The 23597-nt window shown below is 38.5% G+C and overlaps 1 protein-coding gene across 3 annotated transcripts; it reads left to right on the top strand.

Moving 5' to 3' along the window:
- Positions 1 to 560: 560 nt before the first annotated feature.
- On the top strand, positions 561 to 13771 carry sona (SON DNA and RNA binding protein a). 3 transcript variants are annotated; one of them, XM_015033438.1, is made up of 10 exons: positions 561 to 770; positions 3656 to 3751; positions 4148 to 4349; positions 5256 to 5329; positions 5434 to 7278; positions 7376 to 7721; positions 7931 to 8439; positions 8542 to 9020; positions 9782 to 9874; positions 11904 to 13771. In XM_015033438.1, the coding sequence occupies exons 2-9, from the start codon at positions 3724 to 3726 to the stop codon at positions 9854 to 9856; spliced, it is 3558 nt and encodes a 1185-aa protein (XP_014888924.1). In that variant the 5' UTR covers positions 561 to 770; positions 3656 to 3723; the 3' UTR covers positions 9857 to 9874; positions 11904 to 13771. The 3 variants fall into 3 exon arrangements, with proteins under 3 accessions (XP_014888924.1, XP_014888922.1, XP_014888923.1); XM_015033436.1 differs by having other exon boundaries at positions 7373 to 7721; XM_015033437.1 differs by having other exon boundaries at positions 563 to 673; positions 7373 to 7721.
- Positions 13772 to 23597: the final 9826 nt, after the last annotated feature.

Here is a 23597-nt window from a genome sequence, read left to right as displayed (position 1 = left end):
TCTATAAGAAGGGAGAGAACAGATGTAGGTACTTCAGTATTTGCAGTCAGATGCTGTACATCTTTTAGAAGTTTGTTGTATAATTGTGTAAAGTCAATCTCTTTTGCCATCATTAACTGAGGCAGAAGCGTCAGAACCAGAGAACTATAAAGGTTGATAAATAATGCTGGTTCTGTTTTGGGGACTTCTCTGGAACATTTGGAGATTATTGTGCAAAAAAAGATTAATCATAAAAGCAAGACAATTACAGACAACTCTGAGCATCCTTCTCAATACAACAACAACATCTTCAGTCAGAGGCTTCCTCTGAGTTGTTGTAATACATACTGCTACGTTAGCTTTCCTGCCCATGCCCATTAGCAACTCTTTGAGAAAAAAGGGTCACAACAACATGTAATTTCCCCCTGGGATTAATAAAGTATTCTTAAACTGAATTGTATTGAGTTCTAGTATTTGATCTTACTCAAGTCCAAGTTTTGGACTAAATGATACAGTATACTTGGTCACAAGTGGTTTTGTCAAGTGGTCCCCTTTACAGCCTAAAAACAGCGGCTCACTGGTTTACTGTGGTGTTGCCTGGGAAACAGTGACGCAGTCATTCAAACCGCGCAGCATGGCATGTTGGGATACCTCTCTCCATCATGGCGGAGAAGAGAGCAAGCTAACGTTAACGGTTAGCATATTCAACAACTGCTTGATTTCGCACAATTCAGCGTAGTACTCGTCTGCCTTTTTCTCTACACGAACCGGAGCCATTTAACGTAAACCGGGTAAATATTCACTGTACAGTTAAAAACCTCTGTGAAAGGAACAACTTCGCTTTGTTGACATCACTTGCAGCTAAATGTTTAGCAGCTACATTAGCTTCAAGGTTTGAGCTGCTAGTGCGTTGTCGGTGTGTGAGGCCGCATCTTCCTGCAAGGAGGATATTTGGCTCTTGGGGCTAATAATTTTATAAATATTTTAAACAGTTTTCAGAACTTTTCAAATATGACGTATTTTATTCTTACGGATCAGTTTGAGCTGACTAGCTAGAGCCATCGGCTACCATATGTGGATGAATGTTAGTCAGGGCATTGTAGGCCTGACACTGGTCAACGTTATCTAACGTGTTTACGGGATGGCGATGTGCACAACTTTGTTCTCATTTAGCTCCGCTTTCGACGCTGCTTTTATTTGTTGCAAATCAGTACTTAGTCAGGTTTCATCTGATAACATTTTACGTTGTGAATGAATTAACTAGATTTGTCGGATTTATTCATTAAAATATAAAAAAATCTTCTTATGAATTTAATATTACGTCGTCTGTTGGGCATTATTTCATCAAGTACCATCCATTAAGAACTATTAATACATGGCGTGAATTGTTTTTTGTTTGGTTCTTTAGTACGGTTTTGCAAGCGTAGTTTGACTTCTTGTGACTTGTATGGTCTGTACTCTAGAGCAGATATGTGCTGTCTGCCGCTAATGGTGATTTATACTCAAGATCAAGTTGGTGACTTTACATCCTTATTTGTGTGGTGCTGCTATTGGTATTCCTTTTGAAATAAATGTTTTTAGTGCATTTTGTTTTTTAAATCCCACTATATAAAATGTTTAAATTACTTTCTTAATTGTATTTCCAAGAAGCGTTTCACAAAACAAAAACAACAAAATATCATGTTAAAACGCATTGAAATAACTTTTAAAGGACTCCAAGATTATGGTAGTCGGTTAAAAAAATAGACAATTACAGTAGTTTAAACATTGGAATTCAAGGGAACTTGATGTATGTAAATACTAACATTTCTATGTAAATGTACATTTTGTTAAATAAAATGACCATAACTGCCAATAATTTGCAAAGCATATTCTAAATATCTCAGTATGTAGTGCTGTGAATAAGTATTTACCCCCTTAAAGATTTATTTTGTTACACTTAAAAATGAACAAATTTTTATATCAGGCAAATTTATTATACAGATACTACAAGCAGGGTTTATATGATTTATTTATTGAAAGTTAACCTAAACAGTCTGAGAAAGTAATCACACCTCATAATAATTATGAATTTAATATGATGAACAACCTTTTTCCCCACTGTTAGGTCTGTAGAATCAATAAATCTCTTACACACAATCTGTTGGGCAGCAAGAAATACACTAAAATCAAGGAGTTCAAGAACTAATCATTAACATAAGTCTAGAAAGTTTTATAAAGGCATTTCTAAGGCTTTGAGACAGTGTGAAATATTATTCTCAAATTGAGAATATAAGAAACAGTGGAAAACCTTCCCAGGAACGGTTGGTCTATCAAAATTACATCGAGAGCTCATCACCAACCAGCCAAAAAATATCTTGATAGTTCTTTTAGACTGGGGAAACATATTCTGTGTTACTGGCGAGACAACATTGAAACTTTTTGGTAAGTGGAGGACTCATGTAAAACAACCTTTTAGAAAAAGGACATCGGTCATACCTACATTCAAACATGGTCGTGGTAGTGTGATGGTCTCGAGCTGTTCAGAACACTAGAGTTCTGCAACAAGTCAATGATCCAAAGCAGATCATCAAGTCCACCTCTGAATGACTCAGTAAAGCACAGACTTAAATATGATTGAGACGAGCGAAATAGGTCATTCATGTTGGAAAACTCTCATAATTTAATTGAAACAGTTGTGCAAAGCAGAGTGGAGCAAACATTCTTCCCCAGTGGCGTAAATGACTCAAAGCCAGATATCACGCACTTGATGGCAGTTGTTGCTGCCAAGGGTGGAATAACCTAGTCACTTAGAGGGTAATTACTTTTTCACATTGGGCCAGGTTGGCTTGGATAGCTTTATTCCCTTAATAAATGAAATCATCATTTGAAACTGATAAGTGTAATTATTCTGGATGTATTTGTCTGATATTAACATTTGATGACCTAAAACATTTAAGTGGGGCAGGAAAGCAAAGCAAGGGGGTAAATAGGGTTAGGGTTATTTGTTTAAGAGTTGCTCTGTTGAGCCAATGTTTGGGATATTTTGGCAGTAATGATTATATTGTAGTCTATGGAAGACACTGTACCTCTTCAGAGAGTTGGTTTGTGGCTTTCTTTATAATGTAATTTGTACTAGATCGTTTTTTTAAAAGTGGAAATTGCAGAACCAGCGTTCAGGACACCATCTTTAATTATTGTGGTTTTCATTGTAGTTGAAAACCAAATAATTGAATGACGTTCAAATATTACTTTGTCAAAGCCATCTGCTTATATTTTGTAGCTACCTTGCCGAGAGATTACCAGTTTTGTCAAATCTAAGTCAGGAGAAATGGTGGCAGATTATGCAGATGTGATATTTCTTACACAAACCTTTGAAAAGGATTTGAAGTGGAACTTTTTTTTTTTTTCCCCACCTGAAAGCCTTCATGCTCAACTTTTTTCCAGGGTTGTTTTAATTTGTTTTTGACTGAGATTGTGTGTGTTGGTGTTTTTAAAACTGTCTGTTGTTTAGTTAATAGGATGGTTTGATTTTTGGCTCGTTTGTGGGTTTAAGTAAATGTTAGCCAACTGAGAGACAAGCACTGCTCTCTGCTTGTCTCTCATTTAACTCAATGATATGCTTGAGTTGAATGTATAAGTGCTGTTTAGGTATAATGCATCTTTAGATTTTATTACCTTTGTTTTTTCCCCACAGCATTTATTAAGAGAGATCCACTCCAGCATCTCTAAGAGGTCTCTTTACCACATTTCTGTGCTGCCATCATGGAAAGTGCAGTGGACGTTCCATCAGGTACGTAATGCATAGCGCTCCAAATCTGTACATTTTCAGTGTTGCCTTCATTTCTTCTAATCTTTTTTTAATTTACACAGACATTTTTATATGCTGCATTTTGTACAAAATAAATTACATTTTATTTAGTCTAAAAATAAGTTTTTAATTACGTCTGGAAAATCTCCTATTAGGCAGATGCCTGTTTGTGTGCTCTTTGATTCAATTCTGTTATAATTTCTTGAAAGGATCATTTGCACTGCCGTTTAAGAAACATTGGTTGGTTACTGGACATGAACCACATTGGTCACTGTCAAGACAATCTCTGCATAATCTCCTGATGATTTAGCCTGTGTTTTGTTGTGGATTTTAAAGAGTTGTGTAACTAAAATACTTGGTACTACATATGGTGTACAGGTGAGGATGAAGCGCCTGAGAAAGATGACGTGAATGCCAAGGAAAGTACTGAGGTGCCTCACAAGAAAAACAAAAAGCACAGAAAACACAAAAGCAAAAAGAAGAAGAGGAGGAGAAAAGGCGAGAAGGAGAGCAGTTCAGATTCTGGCGCAGAGTCGGATGTAGAGCCTCCACCTCCACCGAGAAGGACCACTAGAGCCAGGTCAGACAAAAATAGATATATTTTTTCCATTAAACGTTTTAAATAAAATCTTAAATCTGAAGCAAAGTCATTTATTAAGTCCTGAAAAACTGAACCCAAACAACATTTCTTGATTACATTTTGGTAACATAGCACATCTATTTAATGTTCACATTGCTGTCCAAGCTTTTAAACATTCATTTTGTTAACTATAACAATTTACTAATTTACTTGTAAGTTTTTGCATTACTATTGATTCCTGGGGTTTAATTTGTGCTGGAGGACTGGCGCCTGTCCTCAGTGGTCAAAAGAAGAGCCTTAAAAAACAACAAACAAATCCCATGGTGCCAAATATGGCTAATGTATGGCATCAAGTTAAAATATATTCAAGATTAAAACCTATTTTAATCTTGTCTATTTAAAATGTTTCACAGTTATAGTACCCTATGTTTCATAGTTAACAACGCTTAAACTAAAACAAAGTTTTATATATTTAAGTACACTGTTGGCAAACAGACCCCAAATAAGTAAATGATTGGTGAAATTATCTACAACTAATTACAGAAAATTACCTACACAATGAAGAATAAACCAAAAAAAATCTCATCATATTAGGGACTCCCTCAAATATCATACAAATGTCAGTGGACATGTCAACAGTGATCTGTTGTAATAACAGAGAAGAGAAATGTTTTAAGTTTCCTTTATAAAAAGGGATAATTTTGAGTTTTATTTATTGAGCTGATCCCTAATCAGGAACTGGATTATGCTGTGGGTTCATATTGTAATATTCTCAAAATAAAAATAATGTTGAGAATATTTTTATTTCAACATGAGCAAACATCTTACTTTGCTCATGTCCACAATTATTCAGTGTTTTAGACATAGAAAGTAAATTGGATACATTGTTGTTTTTTTTTGCTTTAGTGCCAGATTGGCAGCAGCAGCTGGAACTGAAAACACAGGACTGAAAGAGGAGAAAAGAAAAGATGCAGTTGCAGGTAAATGGAAGTGACACACAACCATAGTTTGTGTCTTTTTTTAAATGAATCCAATAAATATCTTTGGTAATATCAACAGTGACTATTTCTTTCTCATTGTGTAGATACAGATGGAGGCTCAAAATCTAAGAAGCATAAAAGACAAGCTGCGAAAAAGAAAAAAAAGAAGAGGAAGAAAGATGAAAAGCAAGAAAAAAAATCATCCCGCTCGCCATCTGACAGCAGCTCAGCTTCAGGTTCTGACTCTGAAGGTGAAGGAGGCAAAACAGCTGGCAATGGAAAATATTCTCCAGCTGTTTCGTCTGACCTCAAGGAGCCAACATCCCGACCGGAGCCAAAGGACAGCCAAGGGGAGGAGCAAGTTGCTCCCATCTTAATCCAAAAGCCTGAATTGTCTGAAGTAAAGAAAGAAGAAATAACAGACATGGAAGTCCCCTCCACTGACGAGAACCATAGTTGCGCTAATGAAATAGAAAAGGATAAGATATCACCCTCTACTGGCCAAGATGAGATAACACAGACAGACACTGTTGAGGTGAAGATTGAGAGCAGTTATGGAGAAGCCAAATTCATGCATGTACAGGAATTACCTGACATTATCCCAAAACAGGAAGGCACTACTCCAAAAGATGACCTAATCCTGAAAGATCAGACCAGTTTAGTACCAGAGGCAAAGGTCAAGAAGCCTGATTCTCCCCGGCCTTTGTCTCCTTCTCAGAGCTTAGAAATAAAGAGGTCAGAATCAGGCCCCAGCCGTTCACCGTCACCCTGTCTTATCAAGCAAGAAGCTGAAGTTCAACCAGAAGAATTAACAAAAGAACGATCTAGAACTCCTTCTAGATCAGGCTCAAAGGAAAAGCTGCCTTTATCTCCTCAGAAGAGTCAAAGGCTTTCTCACTCCAAGTCCCGCTCTCCCTCTCCTAAAACCAAGAAAACATCGCCCTCACCATTCCGAAAGTTACAGAAGAGATCCGGTCGTCGTTCCCGATCCACCTCTCTCTCTGTCACTCCAATGAAGAAGGCGTCAAAATCTCCAAGCAAGTCCAAGTCTCCTAAACGACGGAAGAGTTCTGTGTCAGTTTCCCCAAAGCGACGCAGAAATTCTCCATCTCCCAAAAGAAAAGTGTCACGATCCCCCAAGCGAGGAGGGCGGCGGTCCCCCTCCCTGTCTCGGTCTCCAAGGAGACGACGACGATCAAAGTCACGTTCCCGTGGAGGTAAAAGGCACTCCAGGACCCGGTCGCCAAGGCGAAGTGGTGTAGTTGGTCGACGTTCATTGTCACGTTCCATCACGAAAACCCGTCGCTCTCACTCTAGGTCTAGACGCCCTATTGGTCGATCCAGATCAAGATCAGCAGCCAGGCGTGCAGGAGGCAGGCGCTCCAGGAGTCGCTCCTTGTCTCGGCGCAGGAGGTCGCCGCCACAAAGATCCCGCCGCTCACGGTCTCGATCCGCCCGCAGGAGCAGACGAAGTCGTTCAAGATCCGTTGTCATGCTTAAGCGCAGCCGTCGCTCCAGATCCAGGAGTCCTCGCAAACGGTCCAAATCGAGAAGCCCTCCTCCACGACGGCGGTCCAAATCCCGTTCAGCAGTTAGAAGACGTTCTCGATCTCCTGGAAGGAGGAATCGCTCTCCACCAAGGTCTGGAAAACGTTCAAAATCCCGCTCTTTGTCTCGAAGACACCGATCACCTCAGCCAAGCAAAAAGAGGTCAAAATCTCCACGAAGGAGTCGAAGGAGGTCGAAGTCTAAATCTGCCTCTCGAGGTTTAAAAAAATCTAAATCCAGGTCAAGGTCTGAATCTAGTGATGGAAGATCTGAAAGTTCGTCTTCAGCAAGATCAGTGTCTAACACACCACTTAAAGAGAAGAAGGCTTCCCCTCCTGCTAAGGAGAAGACACCAGAAGAAAAACCCGTTGAAGAAAATGGCACACCTTGTTTTGAAGCAGGTAAAACTTTTGTTAGGTTATTAACATTATAAATACATTTAAGTGAAATAAATGTTCAAATATTGAGATGGTTATGCAATGTGTATGTATCCAGCAGGTGATCTGAAACCATTGCCTTCTGCAGCTGACGCTGCTCCCCAAAGTGAGAGTCCCTTGGATGAGTTGCAGGATCAGCCCACTCAGCTTGCAGATTTGCCTGCTCCCATTTCAAGATCTGCTTCCCAAGAGCCAGCCAGCGGCCCAGGTGGTTCTGATTCTTCAGAAGGTTCAGATGACGATGAGGAATCTCCAGTCAAACCGGTGTTAACGAGCAAGAAAAGCTCCTCAGGTTCAGCATCTCCAGAAGTACCAAAGAAGCAGCTTTCCAAGTCACGCTCACCTGCTGATCGCCGGAAACAGTCTCGCTCAACATCCAAGCCGGCATCCAGAAGAAAGTTTTCCAGGTTTGTATTATGAGGTTTTCTAAAAGGGGTTTGATGTCGATTAACTTTGTAAAATTAGGTCTTCAGTTGCTATAAAAATATCCAATACAAGTGAGGCATTGAAATTTGATGAGTCTTCCTTCCTTCTCATGTTGATTTCTGACTTAGAGTCTGCATTGGAAAGCTTCATTGTGTGCAGTTATTAATTCTGAATATTTATCCTTCCAAAGGTCCAAGTCTCCGGTTAGGAAAAAAGACTCCGTCTCTCCGTCACAAAGAAAAAAGCGGAGTCCTGCTCGACGGCGGAGATCACGCTCACGTTCTACCACACGTCGTAAGCGTTCTGGCTCCAAGTCACGCACCAGGAACCGCCGGTCCAAATCCCGCTCTCCAGCTCGCAAGAGGCGATCCCGTTCTCCGAATGCCCGGGGAAGGAGGAGGTCCAAGTCCCCGGATAGGAATAAGCGATCTAAAAGCCGCTCCACAGGCCGGAGGAAAAGATCCAGATCAGGAGACAGAAGCAGGCGATCACGGTCCCGCTCCTCAGATCGCAGACGTAGGTCAAGGTCACGAGGTCGAGGAAGACGGCCAGCATTCCGCAGTCGTTCATTTGACAGACGAGACAGATGGAAGAGGGAACCAAGTCACTCTCCGGTTGTCATTCTCCGCAAGCAACGCCGCTCAGGGTCCCGATCACGACGCAGTGCCAGCAAAACGCCTCCAAGGCTAACTGATCTGGGTAAAACATTTAGTTTGTGAATAAATAAACGTAGTGCGTGCACTAACCACCTTGTTTGCATTACCCCTTTCTGCGTCTCATTTTCACCCCATTTCTCCTCAGATAAGGACCAGTTGCTTGAAATAGCCAAGGCGAATGCTGCCGCCATGTGTGCCAAGGCAGGGGTTCCTATTCCAGAAAGTCTCCGGCCAAAAGCTATTCTCCAGCTCCCTCTCCCGACCCCGTCTCCTTCCCCCATTTCATTACCTTTACCGTTACCTCTTCCAATGGGCATGGGAATGCCAAATATGCCCAACATGGGTCCAATGGGCTTACCAAGTATTCCTGGAATGCCCACTATGTCAAACATCACAATGAGTGCTGCTGTGGCAAGTATGACAGCAGCCACCATGACTGCTGCCTTGACCAACATGGGCGCCCTTGCAGCTATGCCACCACTTGCCCCTCTTCCCACAATAACTAATAAACCCCCCCCTAGCCTTGTTCCCCCAACTCCATCTCTAAACCTGGACCACATTGAGGAAGCAAAGAGGAAAGTCACTCAGCAGGCCAACATACATACCATTAAGGAACTCACAGAGGTAAATGGGCTTAACTGTTTTTCCAAAAGAAATAAAAAAAGGTAAAAAGTCTTGAGTTTCCAAACATCTAGATGGTAACTCATCTAGATGGACTCAATTTATATCTACTAAACCTATCTTTCAATATCTTTATTTTTAATTATGTATAAGCTGAGTGTTTAGTAAACCATCCATTGCTGATTGATAGATGAACAGAGCCTCCAAGAAACATCAGGGTAGTCTTTTTGTTTGTCAAATAGTGGGCTTGATTTGTATTACAAAGTCAAAAGAAGCACATTAAATCAGTTTTTTTTTTTTTTTTTATGTAGCCGCACATAGTACTGTGCAATGACTTCTGAAATACATTATCAGGTTGTATCGCTAATAGAAGTTATTCTATTTATTAAGTACAATAACTAGAAATTCCTGCAGGTGTTAAATTGAGATGTTATGCCATCCCTAGGTCTTCTGAGACAAACCGAATGTAATATAAACTACAAACAGAAGTAGAGGTGGCTGCAGCGCTTATCATAACGCATACAAAGTCAAAATGGCTGCCTAATACAGCAAAAATATTTATCAATTGCCAAGTGTGTAAATCTTTATCCTCACTATTCGTCCTGCTCTGATTTTAAGCTACTTAAAATGACTAATAACTGTTGCATAGAGCAGAAATACCAAAAAGTGGAAAAGTTACGATTAAAATTCTGAATAGTTAAATTGTATTTCTGTTTGTCTTACGTCAGAACTAACCAGTGTTTCTTTTTGATCTGTTTCTATAGAAGTGCAAGATGATTGCAAATAGCAAAGAGGAGATGGCTGTTGCGAAGCCCCACGTGTCAGACGACGAGAGTTAAAACCATCAAGGCCACAAGGTGAAATCTTCAGCTGATTTTTTATTTTATTTTATTTTTTTCATTGCTTTAAAAAATAATATTCTCTTTAGATTAGTTTGATACATGTTCAGTACCTAAACCCAATAAATTTAGTGAACTTTCCTGTTAAGTTAAAAATTACTGGTACATCTCAGTAAATTTGAATACTTGTAAAAAGTTATTTCAAAAACGCAATGCATATGTTAGAGTAATATACACAGTGCTAAAGTTCAAGCATTTATTTCTGCTAATGTTTAAGATTTTCGGTTTTAGCTAATAAATAAACCCCCAGTTGTTCAGAAATATATTAATACAAAAATATTGTCCCACCTATGTGTGTCAATATGCCTCACATGTGGTTTTTTGAACTGCATCAGCACAGTGTGTCATGAAGGGGATCAGCCTGTGGCTGTGCTTCAATGTTAACGAAGCTCAAGTTTCTTTCATGGCAGCTTTCATTTTATCTGCATTGTGTTCCTCATATTCTTCTACACACTACCTATATTGGGTCTCTATGGGATTTAAGATGGGTGACTTTTCTTATGAATCAACAACTTTGATACTTTGGTAAATACATGAGCAATAAATACCTAAAATGCTTTAAAATCTCTCATCTCTCATATTTAGACCAGTATTTACAGGCACATATCAAGATGAAGGTTAGCAAGCTTAACAACAAGAAGTCGAATCAATTATTAAAATCTGTCCTGAGTGTTCAGATTACAGTTACCAGCTTTACATGAACACCAAGCAAAGCTGCAGAGTGGGGGGTCAGATCAGCAATGAACAAGTCTGTTGATGTCTGACAGCACAGATATATTCAGTCACTTGAATTACATTGTTATTCAGACAAGTTATTTCCTGGTAAACCCACCTGTGTAGTTTAACAGAAAGGATATGATAGGAGAATAAACAAAGTGGGATAAAGCTGCATCACACACAGGTTTTAAACCATAAAAGAGCACCACAGTAAAACCGATGGCTCACTTCTGCAATTTTACAAGTTGTGCACAGTGAGCTACATAAAAGTAACAGGACATTCCACATATACAGAGTTTGTGCTTTGCATGAGGCATTTTATAATATGGTGACCCCAGTGGGTTAAGTGGACTCCAAAAGCTGTGAAAAATAAGCTTTCACAGCTTCTTTTTATTTGCCAATGCAGCACCCTGATTATTGTCTGGTCAAAAAAAAAAAAAAAAAAAAACATTTTGAGAACACTTTCTTTTTTTCACTTAAATGGGGAAGATTGCAGCAAAGGAAACTCTTTTCTAGAAAATCCTAGTTTTACAGTGTACCTTAACCAAAGGAATGAGACAGTTGTACCCCATGTGTCCTGGAGATGTTTATATGGTATTACAATCAATAAATGTGATTATTAAAAATATTCAGTCTTTGAATTTATATATATATATATATATATATATATATATATATATATATATATATATATATATAATATACACACACACACTCATACTCACTGAACCACTTCATGCATTTGTTTATTTTTAGAGTCACACTTTAAAGGTTGCTGTCAGCTTATCTGCTGCAATGGGGACATTTCTTAATTTAGAAGGATTTTCACAAGTCATCACCCAAATAACATTCAGCTTCTTGTTTAGGAAAGAGAGAAAAAAAATAAGTTATCTGTACATATTGGACAATTCTCCTATATAGATTCACCCCTTGGCTTAGTTTTTTTCGCTGTTACTTCTTTCCTGTTAGCCAGTCTTCACTTCTGAATCATTCATCATTTATGATTAGGCATTTGTCGATAACTCATTAAAACTCCCTGAACCTGTGTTGAATGTATAAAAAGACTTTTAGCAGGTTAACCAGAAATGTCAGCAGTTTTCAGTAAGTTGTTGGATAAATTCTGGTCATAAATCCATCTTCATAACCCTTTATTTGCTTCATTTATCCTTCCAAACTTGATCTTTTATTAGTTTTACTGACTGATATTCTGTGTTGATTCTTTTCTCTCTCAATGATTAAATATACTTATTTTTGTTTTCTCTGTTTGCAGCCACTTCATTTGAATGACTGAAACAAAATGTAGGATTCCCTAAAGGACCTTCTTTCCCACAGTTCTCTCTGTTAGCCAGATGATCTGACATAGTGGAGAAGCTCTCTGTTTGTTGCAGCTATAAAACGTAAGAGCGCCGGCAGCGCCAACTGCCCGACACTGCTCCCACGGTTTGTTTGTACCAGAGCTGGAGACTTGCAGACTTTCACCTGTGATGCCACTGAGAAAAGTGGATTCACTGAGGTCCACAGCTGTACAGTGAGTTTTAGTATGTTTGTGTTGATGTCTTTCACCATCATCCCAACGGTGCAGCTTCTCACCCAGGCAAGACCGTTAGAAAACCTGAGGAAGAAACAAACCAAACGAACCTGTGGGTCAAACGCTTTTGTATATGTTCTGAACTTCTCCAAAACTGTTTTACCTTTATTTTTCTTTAGGATTGTGCTAAACGGATAACTACTTGGGTTTTTTTTTTTTTTTTTTTGTTCTCTTTTTATTTACCTGTAACCCCTGGTTTTATGATCAAATAATGCAGAATAAGTAAAAAGATAGTTGATCCTCACTTGTGATGTCTTCATACAAATTTGAGTTATAAACATAAAGAGAAAAACACACATTATCACATTATTTAGAACATTTTACTACATTGAATACAGAAGAAAAAAATAAGTACTGTCCTGGTTGTGTGCAAATTACATCTGTGGTTACAGCACCAATCTCATCTTTGGTCTGGTATTTTGTCTGGGCGTTGTTGGGCTTCGTCTGTTTTGCTCTGGCTAAAAATATTTTACGATTATTTTAGAGGAACAAACTACTTGGTATGCTTTGGGAGTTCCTACCATCATCTTGAGTTATACTAGATCTTTGTGACTGCATCACTGCAGTTAGTGCTAAAGGACGGTTGAAATAAATGTCACGGATACAAACGTGAAATAAGAGATCAACATTGATGTGATGATTTAAAAACTCCCAAGCCTAAGTAATTTAGTTTTTTTTTTTTTTATCTAGGGTTATTCTAGCTTCACCTAAGACTGATTCACAATAACATTTTCTTAAATGTGTTTGCAAGCAGTCAAATAAAACTTCTCAAACATTTCACTTTCACTCTAATACATATTTGTAGCAGTAGTGAATTTTACCTTTATTCGTTTTTTGCTTTTTCTTTTCTTTTTTGCCTCTGTATGGTCTTCAAAGCAGAAAGCTGAGGGTATCCTGATGTCACTGTAAAATATTTTTGACAATCGGGGTATTGAGATGTTTGTATTGAAGGCACAACAATAGGTGCACGAAATACAAACACCTTTGTCTTCAGGTGGCCAGTAAAATACTGATTAAAGGAGATGCTGATGTGGAAACTCGAGACGTCCAACAAGCCCAATCATTCAAACACTTAAGATCTGGAAAAGCTGTTATGTCTGCCTCTATTCTGTGCGCGTTCTTGTTTACCCCATTGAATAATTGAAGAACAAAGACAAACTTGGTGCTCATAAAAACTGTAAGGGACAAGTGTACTCTGATTAAAATAGGATCTTGTCATAATTCATAATTATCTTCATTGGAGGGGCATGCAGTTGTTAATTCCATCCAGCTTTTTCACTCATGCCCAGGTTTGGTAAATAAGAAAATTATCTCTGAAGATTTTTTTTTTTTTTTTGTGTGTGTGTCAATTTTAATTATACTTGCTCTGCAAAAATGTCTTGTTATAACTGTTGAATTAATTTCCTGAGGTAATCTTTAGCTATTTTAATGAGACAAAAACAAGAAAATACATTTTAGGATACTTTTGTTTCTTTTATTTGAACATGGTATTGTTGCTTGCTTTGTATATAAACGTGTTGATGATTATTAAAAACCTCAACAAATCGAAACCTTTTCTTTCAAGTGCTGCACTTTACTGAGCAAGTTTTAGAAATATTCCAATTAACTGATTAACAGCTGTAAAGCTATAATTACTGATCAGATAAATAAGTCAGTGACCTTTTGCATGTTAATGTTTCTAATCCTGCTTAGACAACGTAATCACCCAGATGTCTTCAGTCTTGTAGTATCGATTTGTCCTACAGGGGGCGCACTTTCTCTGTTTTCCTCATGTGGTAAATTAAGTAATTCTTTTAACTTATATTTTTTTTATATATATACCAGCTAAATCAATGAGCAGACTGTGAGCTACAGTGTGCACAGGCCTTTAAATTGTTCCAGAGCAGCTGAGACTTGAAAGGCTCATTCAGTCATATTTATAACTAGTCTTAAAACTTAAAGATGTTTTTTCATGTGGGAGAAATGTTTATATCCTGATTTTATTTGTTTATCATACTTCAGTGTTTCAGAACATCGAGGCAATTAGTCATGTATATCACAAGTGAACACAAAATGTAGTTATAAATGAAGATGTTATTATGTGGCTGAATTACAATTCTGCATACATAAGTGGGCCAGTATTCCTCCACAGCACTGTAAAATACTCCATGCCAGTTGTTATAAACTGTTGATTTCAGTTGTTGCTGCTAAGCGTGGCCCAACCAGTTGTTCAGTTTACGGGACAATCACTTTTTCACACAGGTCCTTATATGTCTGGATTGTCTGTCTCCCTTTATGATATATGTCTTGAATTAATATTTAAATTGATTTGATGTTCTAAAACATTTAAGGGGGACAAAAGTAGGAAATCAGGCAGGAGACAAAACACTTTTTCACACCGATTTATATGTTAAACTTTAGATGAAATAAGTTGGTGTGGAAAATGAATTGGTAATGGGCCGACTACATTACTGGGTACAAGAAGTCTGGTTGAATAAAGCTTCATTCCTGAAAGGCTGCATGGGCAAATCAACCTTTAAATACTTCAAGTAAAAATAGGGAAATATTTCATCATTGCTTCTGGTAATATGCCCAATAACTTTTGTAGTTATAAAGTTTGGCCCATGAAAAAAAACAAGGGAAACAAAAAAAAAAAAAAAAAAAAAAAAACCTTGCTGAAAAGTTTCCCTAAAGATTATTTCCAACTTTCTCAAAGTAACCTTTATAGAACCTCCAGGGAACATTCAATAAATGTTTCCTGCAGGTTATTTACAATACTCACAATGCAACCTTTGGAGAACGTACACTCCCTAAAGCAGGAGCGCCCGCTTCAAGACTGGTACAAACTGGGCACAGGCAGCTGATGGAGATAGACTATTATTTTACCTTTTATTTTTAGAGTGTTTTGACCCCATCGGCCTAAAGGTGCTACCTTCTGGAAACTATCAGACGATTTTCTATAAATCCTCTCTGTTGTGTATCTCCAACTGGCATGGAATAACCTTTAGAAAACCTTCAGGAAATGTTCTCTAAAGATTCCTTACACCTTAATATATTTTTAATGAACTTTCATAGAACCTTCAGGGAATGTTCCCCAACGGTTCTATGAGGGCTTAAAGCAACGTTCAGTAAAAATGAATGCAATCACCACAAGCAGAATGTATGCTGTTAAACGTTTTTCTTTCTAACATCTGTCAACCTTAAGAGATCTTTTGCTTCTTAAAACAGATCAACAAGATACAGTAAAGGCCTATACAGTAAATATTGACATACAGTATAGCTATATTTCGTTCATGCTTTCACAGCTGAAACATCCTCCTCAGCCATATAAAACTAGCATTTTCATTTCAACTTTGGTTTCCAGCATTGTTTTTTTTTTCTCAGTTACTGCGTGAGGGCGGGGTTACTAATCTCCTTTAACTACAATCTTCAAAAGAACAACTCAGTTTAAACATCCCAGGCCAATTATACTCATTTAATTTGTGGACTGTAATTACTTTAATCAGTCAGTGTCTACATGTGCGCCCATTTACACACACAGCAGTCACGTCTGCGTGGATATGTATGTGGGCTGCATTCTGAGCAGCTAGTGAGTCATTGGATTTTGCAGATCAATGGCTGCCAGTCGATAGACGGCTGAGTGCTTTGCAGCGACCACCCTGTCCAAACACTACACGTTCTGTCAAGCAGCCAGGAAGGAGGTCACATAACAAATTTCCATGCACAGCCCCCTTGCTTTCCATTTCCTCTATCGCAAAATTGCCTCACAGTCCACCCGTACACACAAAGGCAGGCATACATGCACAGAGGATAAGCCGATGTATTCAGCCCGTGGTGGAGTTCTGAATCGGAGCAGGACTTTTTACACCGAGGCAGCCTAACGAAGACAACAGAGACAGCCAGTACAAAAAGGAGAAAAGAGGATTTGAAAGAAAGGAGAGGCTCGACGAGATAAAAGCTGACGAGAGTGAAGAGAGAAAAGAAGGAAACCAGGAACAAAAGAGAACATAAGATGGCCAATTTCACTGAGAGGGATTTAGAGCACGGTCGAAAACAGAAGCTTTGTCTATAACTGTGAGAGGTCATTGCTGGGCTGAAAAGTGGAGTGAAGGTAGCAACTTTAGTTGCACTTGTTTTATAGTAGCTCCAGAAAACTGCGTGGGCGTGCACATTTCTGCTCAAGTGCGTTTTGTTTCCAGCAGAACAGAATCATTGCCATATAAAATCTTCCACGAGCCGCGACAATAAGCTGCAAAAATAACACTAACGTGGCAAACATGTTGCACTCATGCATGTATGTTTCATAAAGGCAGTAGGAAGAAGCAACTTTTCCTGATTTATGGATGAATGACATTAAGCCAGCTGAAATATTCATGAGAACTGGGAAGCAAAGGTGCAGTTTCACTTTATTATTTTTGTACATATTGTGTTATTTATGTGTAAAGCTGTAAATTTAAGAATGCTCAACTACAAGAGCTGCTTCACTTGGCTGCTCCGTGGGGTTGGGGTTAGCATTGTTGCCTTGTAGGAAGAAGATCTCCGGTTTAATCTTTCTGAATGGAGTTTGTATGTCGTCCCTGTGCCTGTGTGGGTTCCCTCTGGCTACACCAGCTTCTTCTCAAAATATAACTGTTAGATTAGGTTGGCTCCTCTTTACCCTTAGGTTTAAGTGTTGGAGTGCAGGGTTGTTTGTAGGTGCGCAGGTCTCCGTAGAGACAGAGTAGCTAGACAGAGTGGTATGTTCTGATAATTTTTGGACAGAATTTTTTTTGATGGGAAGCAAAACATATTGTTCCATCAATTATGACAAATCAGCCCCTGAGTTGGTCAAACACTACCACGACCGTGTTCCTATTCCAAATTAGTTGTCTAAAACTGCATTCCTCAAGGGCCAGAGTCCTGCAACTTTTAGATGTGTCCCTTATCCTTCATGTTTCAGTCACATGGTCAAACTGCCCCACTAGCATGCAAACGAGCTCTATAGAGCTCTGCTAATGGGTTCATATTGGAGCCAGGTGTGCTGAAGCAGAGATATTTAAAAGTTGCAGATCTCTGGCCCTTGAGGAATGCAATTTGAGATCACTGTTCTAAATGTTGGTTAGTACACTGGCATATTTGTTAACACTGTTGCCCCAACAACGTCCTGGGCCAAACTTCTGACTGAGGGTTTCCTTCCACAGTCCAAAAACGTTGAACGTAAAGCGTGTCGGAATGGTAAAATGCTGTTTTAGTTTAATGCTAGATTAGCAGAGTGTGCACCTTGATACCATGCTTATTTCAAGAATTATAGTTTTGTGCATGTTAATTAGACAGAAGGTTAAAAAAGCAGGCCTTTACAAGATAACATAAGAAGGCCAATTTATTTGTATAAAAATTTTAGGAGAAAGCTAATATGTTTGTTGTTTATGTGCTTCGGGCACATTATGATTTTTCTTTCTTTTTTTTTGTTTTGTTAGACCTTGATTAAATGACTTTTTGTAAATATATTTTGGACTTTGAATAATTTCTTTTTGGTCATTTAATTACGTTAATTTGTGGTGCTGTTGGTCCGCCTATAAATAGGCTGGCTTTCGGCATGTAGGGGCCTCCCCTCCATTCCCGCCTGGGCTCCGCCTTTCCGCACGCTAGACCAGCCGCTGTGGGCCGCAGCTGAGGCTTCCAGCCTGCCATGTGGTACCTTTGTTAGCTTTTGTTTGTTTTTTCCGTTGTGTGTTTGGCCTGGTGGGACCGGTTGTCCTGTTTTCGATTTTTCTTTTGCATTAGGTTCTTTTGTTTCTAGTCCGGTACTAGTAGGGGCTTCGACGGCCCTGTATAGGGTTGGCCCCCTGCTGTACCGTTTTGTTCTGTTTGACCGGCTCACCAGGTCCAACTTTCTGTTAATACTTTTGGGGTTTTGTTTTCTTTATTTTTTGGGACACGGGATTTGAGGGCTCGAACTTCATTTTCTCCTCAGGAAATCAGAAGATGCTGACCTGAGAAAATCAAAGTTAAGAGAATTTATAAATAAAATCATTTTGGTTGAACCCTCATCTGTTGTCTCGTGTCCTCAGATATGTTGTGCCCTTGGTGGACGTAACAGTTGTCCACATATGTAATTTAAGATTTAGTCCTTCACATTTTCATAGTCGCTGTGTTCTGCTCATTAGTTCTAATCTCATATTACATTTTTAAAATGCATTTTCATCCTACTCAAGCATGAATGACCTCCTAAGGTTGTGCTACGGTAAAATAAAATAAAAAATAAAAAAAATCACTGATTTGTTTTAGAAAAATGAATACCTAGCTGCTTCCTACTGAATTCCACAAGCATCACCAGCCTTGTGTGTGTGTGTGTGTGTGTGTGTTGGAGTCCTTTGTCTTTCTCTTTCCTTTTGTGTGACAGCTATGGGAATGTGTGTTTGTGTTAGTTTAAATCTGTTGCTTGAGAGTAAGAGCAGAGGTGCTGAATATGTGTGTGTGTGCTGGTTGTCACAGCAATCATAGTGGAGCTTGTGATGATGTCCAAAGAGATGAAGGCAGACCAAGGTTGAAATGTGTTATGTGTAAGAAGAAAGGTTTCCTTTAGTGTCCACACTTCTCAACTCATCATCTGCTCAAGAGTCAGAAGTGAGTGTGAAGCCTCACACCTAATTTGTGTTGGAGCAAAAAAAAAAAAAAAAAAATCTTGAAAATTAATTTTGATTATTTTTAATTAAATTTAGGTGTGTCTCATTAAGATCTTGAATTCACAACAAAATAACAAATATTTTCTTCCAAAAATCACACTTCAAGCAACTTGGGTGTTCTGCCTGTCTAATCTTCCTCTATACTTTGGGACTTTGGTTTCTACATGAAACACATTTTGTGTGTGTGTTAAGTCATGTTACAATGTTTATATAGAATTTCTGGAGAACAGCGTTTTTATAAGCTTTTATTAACAGTTACTCTGTAACTAATGTGTTTCAGCTTTTGGCTTGAATTACTGAAGTAAATCAACTGTTAAACTATAGACTAAAATGCACCTGCATGTTTTCCAATGGAAAGAAAACAAGATGTTTTAATTTGTATATCCCATCTCCATCTGCAGCCACACACTACAGTTAAACATTGGGTTATGCATGTATGTGCGAATGTCTCCATTGCAGGTTTCAGTCCAGTGCTCACAAATAACCCTCTCAAAGATGTTTGTGGCACAGAGTCATGGACGTTCCAGTCTATTGCATTTGTTTATAATCACTGTGTGAGTATCGTGACTGCACATTGTAAGGTCATGACACCAAAAGGTGGAACGGTACAGCTCTGCATGCGATGCTTCTCATGTGCGCTGAAGCACAATCTAGTTTGTTGTTATCGCCGACGTGATTAACAGAAACCTTTTCGTGGGCCTCTGAAAAGGCCTTACAGAAGCAAACACAAGAACGCAAAGCCTGATTGTCATTCTAGATTTTTGCCTGTTCATGTCAGCTATGTAATAAAATACTTAGAGGGGGAATAGCTGTAGGACATTGTCCTACCTCGTATCTGGACAGAACAGCACACCTGATCGCTCTTCTCTCCTCACATCCTGTTCACCTGCAACAGGCTGATTAAATATTGAAATTTGCAACTGGCTTATCAAATATGTAAGCTCGCCTCGGGGCATAGAAGTACGCATATTATCTGATCTGAGACAAGATCTGAAGTTCTTTTTCTCCCCTCTTACAGCTTAATCCTATTGTGCTATATTATTGTTTGTGGTTTTTTTGTTTTCAGCGTGGTTCTTACCTTTTAGCTAAACTGAATAAATATTCTAATTTTTTTGGCTAGGGCTGCTGTGTTAGCAATTACGCATGTGAGGGATTAGAGGCACAATTAGACTTAAGTTTACTGCAATAAAAGCCACTTGTTTTTTAGGTTTTTACACAAGAAATTTTTTGATTCCAACTTCTACTTTTCACAATGGGTTCATGGGGAAGATCCTTAACCTTAAGTTACCTAAGATCTGCATATCGATGTACTATATGCACGTCTGTGAGTGCTATTGGATGAATGTGGCTCTAGTGAAAAACAGTTATCGTATGACTAGAAAAGAGATGTATAAATCAGACCTATTTATTTACCATTTATTAAGATAGCTCATTCAAATGCTGTTCACGACTAACCTCTTTATTAAATCAAATCCTGCATCCATTATGCATTTAGCCCTGCATGAGTTCCACTGGATTTGTATTATCTGATATATTTAATGATTACAGTGACTCTAATTTATACTCAAAAAGCTATTTAACAAAAATGTTTTTAATCACATAAAAAGTAAATACTAATTATAATTTTGATTTGAAATTACACTTCCAAGACTTCAAGAGGTATTCAGACATGTTTAAATATTGAAAGATTTTAATGCCCAGCAGTTTTCCAACAGAGTGAGGCTGTTCGTTCATGCCAGGTGTTAACAGTTCACGTGTTTCCACCATAAGCAACAAACCATTGGCTGCCGTGCCAACACATTTACATCTGGCTTTACAGCTACATATTTTTCTACGTGACATCTTTGTTAAAGTGAACTAACAGTTCCCTGACATAGCAGGACAGCCGAGAAATGCGGGTTTTTGCCTGTCGCTGCATGCATTAATTATGGATTCCATGCAAAATAGATTAGATCTGCAACTTCATTTAGTGGCCAAGAAGTTCATGGCTCACATGGCGGTGAACCCAATTCCTGTCCACCCAAATGGAGCCCACCCTAACTTAGAAATGAAAAATGAGCCCATTTATGACATTATGGCCTTATTTTAATGGTCTGAGTTGGAGGATATTACATTCCTTATCTGCGACTTAGTGGTCACTTAATATCTGATGAAAACTGTGGAATATGCTGCCTTTAATTATTACTCACGTGCATTATAAGCCATCGTATGGGGAACAGCCTTTGTGTTTATTTTTGCATTCCTTACATAATTTTTCTCAATGTAACAACACGGACAGGAAAGTTGTTGTGTCATTGTTTTGATAATTCCTTTGTTTGCTGCGGGACGTGCTCGACTGTGAAAAGTCACCAGACTGTTTGTATGTTGTCTCCAATTGTTTCCCGGTTTTGGATGCTTGTATGACAGCGCTGACCTCCGTTTGTTTTCCTGGATGAAAACTCGCTGAGAGTCTCGTCTTTGGGCTTCTTCACGGTCACTTGCCAGAAAGGATCCTGCAGTATGCATCATGAATGAGGCACAGAGAGAGGAACCGGGTTCCCGTCTGTAATAGGATTTGATGGATTCGGCGCTGTCATTTTTGCTGGCTGCAAACTTTGACTGTAGATACAAAATTATGTCTCAGCGCTGACACAAATTCACAGGCAGCATCTTCATATTTAATCATATTCATGCATTTTACAGTAGGATAGACCAAAGTTTCTTCTGTAGTCTGAGAATATCCAAAACCACCTCACTTTGTGTGGCATGTGTACAGTGTCTTGCAGAAGTATTCGTATTCCTTGATGTTCCTCACATTTTGTCACAGTCACTAACTTCAGTTTACAATTTGTTGTGATGGATCAACACAAAGCAATACCTGGTTTCTGAAGTTTATTACAAAGGAAACCTGGTGTGCATATGCATTCAGATCCCTTGAGTCAATACTTTGTAGTATAATCTTTTTTGTTATGATTACAGCTGCAAGTACTTGTATCTGTAAAGTTATTAGAGATTACAACTTTTTATGTCTTTGCTTTCAACAAAGATTTTCTTCTTGCCATTCTTCTGTTACCCAGTTTGTATGGTTTATGACTAACAGTGTTTCTGGTCAACAGATTCTCCCGCCCCATTTGTGCATCTGTGAAGCTGCTCCAGAGCTACCATAGGACTCCTAGAGGCTTGTCTGGTTAATGCTCTCCTTGGCTGGCCTGTCCGTTCAGTTGGACAGCATATCTTAGTGGGTATATCGTTGTGCAATTAATTTTCCAGTTTCAGGCCATCACCTGTAGAGTGCTTGATTATTTTTGGAGAATTAGAGTGACTTGGGTTAAATATACATTAAAGTATTTTTCCCCCCGTATTATTACTGACACGTCTCAATTTTCTTCCACATCACAACTACGTATGCACGACTTTGTCTACTATATAAAATGATGATGAAACACACTGACGCTTGCGGTTGTGATAAATGAGAATACTTTTGCAAGGCACTGTTTATTTTTAGCTTGAAAGGAGTGTTTTTTCTCGATGTAGATATGTTTAGCAGGCTTTTAAATTGAGGAGTTTTATCTGTTTTTATGGAAAGAGTACTTTACTATGCAGCCTGCTATCGACTCTCTTTGCCCCTAAAGGGTTGTGCTTATTGCCCAGCTGACGAACAATCTATGGTAAAAGAATGTTTAAGCTTCAGCGAGGATCTTTTCATGCAGCACAAGCAGGAGTCTATTGCTTTACATGGTCTTCTCTTTTATTTTTAAGCATTTTCTTCCACTGATTGTCTCTTCTCTTTTTCAAAGTGAACCTCTGACAGTCTCCGGCTTTGTTTTCTTTCCTTTCCAGTAAGGTGATGTTCATGAACTCTCTCTCTCCTGTTTAGGCCAGAAATATTGAGTACAAACACACATGAGAACATCTGTTATGTAGTACCTTGCAGAAGCTACTCATAAACCTCTAACCTTTTCATACTTTAGCATTTAAAGATGAGGTTTTATCTTACTAATGAATCAGTATTTTACCCCTAGCTTGTTTGTATGGAAATGTGTGAAAACATGTCGTGTTCTTTGTAATACTAAGCCTTGATCTTACATTCACGTTGTTAGATATCTCTCACATATATAGACACAGTGATGTTAACCATCATGAATATTTGATGAAGCAATACAATCTAAGAGGCTCTCGTCTTTCTGTTCTCAGACCAGAAAGATGAGAGGATTATAACCAGTGGCTTGACTTAACTCGGCTCAAGCGTCTTGCAGAACATATCATCAAACAGCTGTTGAATCTAGATTACTCTTTAAATTAGAGAAACCTCATTAGCTTCCCTCCGTTTTCTAATTTTGGTTCCATTTTAATAATCTATGTGTGAAAGGAGCATTTAAAGTAATCAGTCCACATGGGGAATATATCCTAGAAATTGCTATCCGGCCGTACAGTTCACATGGGTCTGTGGCTTCATTTATGAGGGAAATGGGAAGACATCGGGAGTCAAAGCTTAATGAGACAGTCGTAAAGGTGAAATTCCATTTGGCTCTTTTTGACGCGTGTGCCGGATCATTTGTGCAGGAAATCTAAATATGGAAATTACAGTTAACTTTAAATTCCATCATGTGTAACTTACAGTATGATCTCCTTTTCACCAAAGTGAATTATTCTTGTACTTACCAGTTGCCTTTTTTGGTGATAGAAAGTAATAAAATAGTTAAAAAATGTCACATATTTTAAATAGATTTAAAGGAATTTGGAGAAACATATA

Source organism: Poecilia latipinna, unplaced genomic scaffold, assembly GCF_001443285.1.
Source record: "Poecilia latipinna isolate Pla-1442-1.1 unplaced genomic scaffold, P_latipinna-1.0 Scaffold269, whole genome shotgun sequence".
Classification (NCBI taxonomy): Eukaryota; Metazoa; Chordata; class Actinopteri; order Cyprinodontiformes; family Poeciliidae; genus Poecilia; species Poecilia latipinna.
Note: the sequence above shows the minus strand (reverse complement) of the source record. Positions and strands in the feature narration are given on the sequence as shown.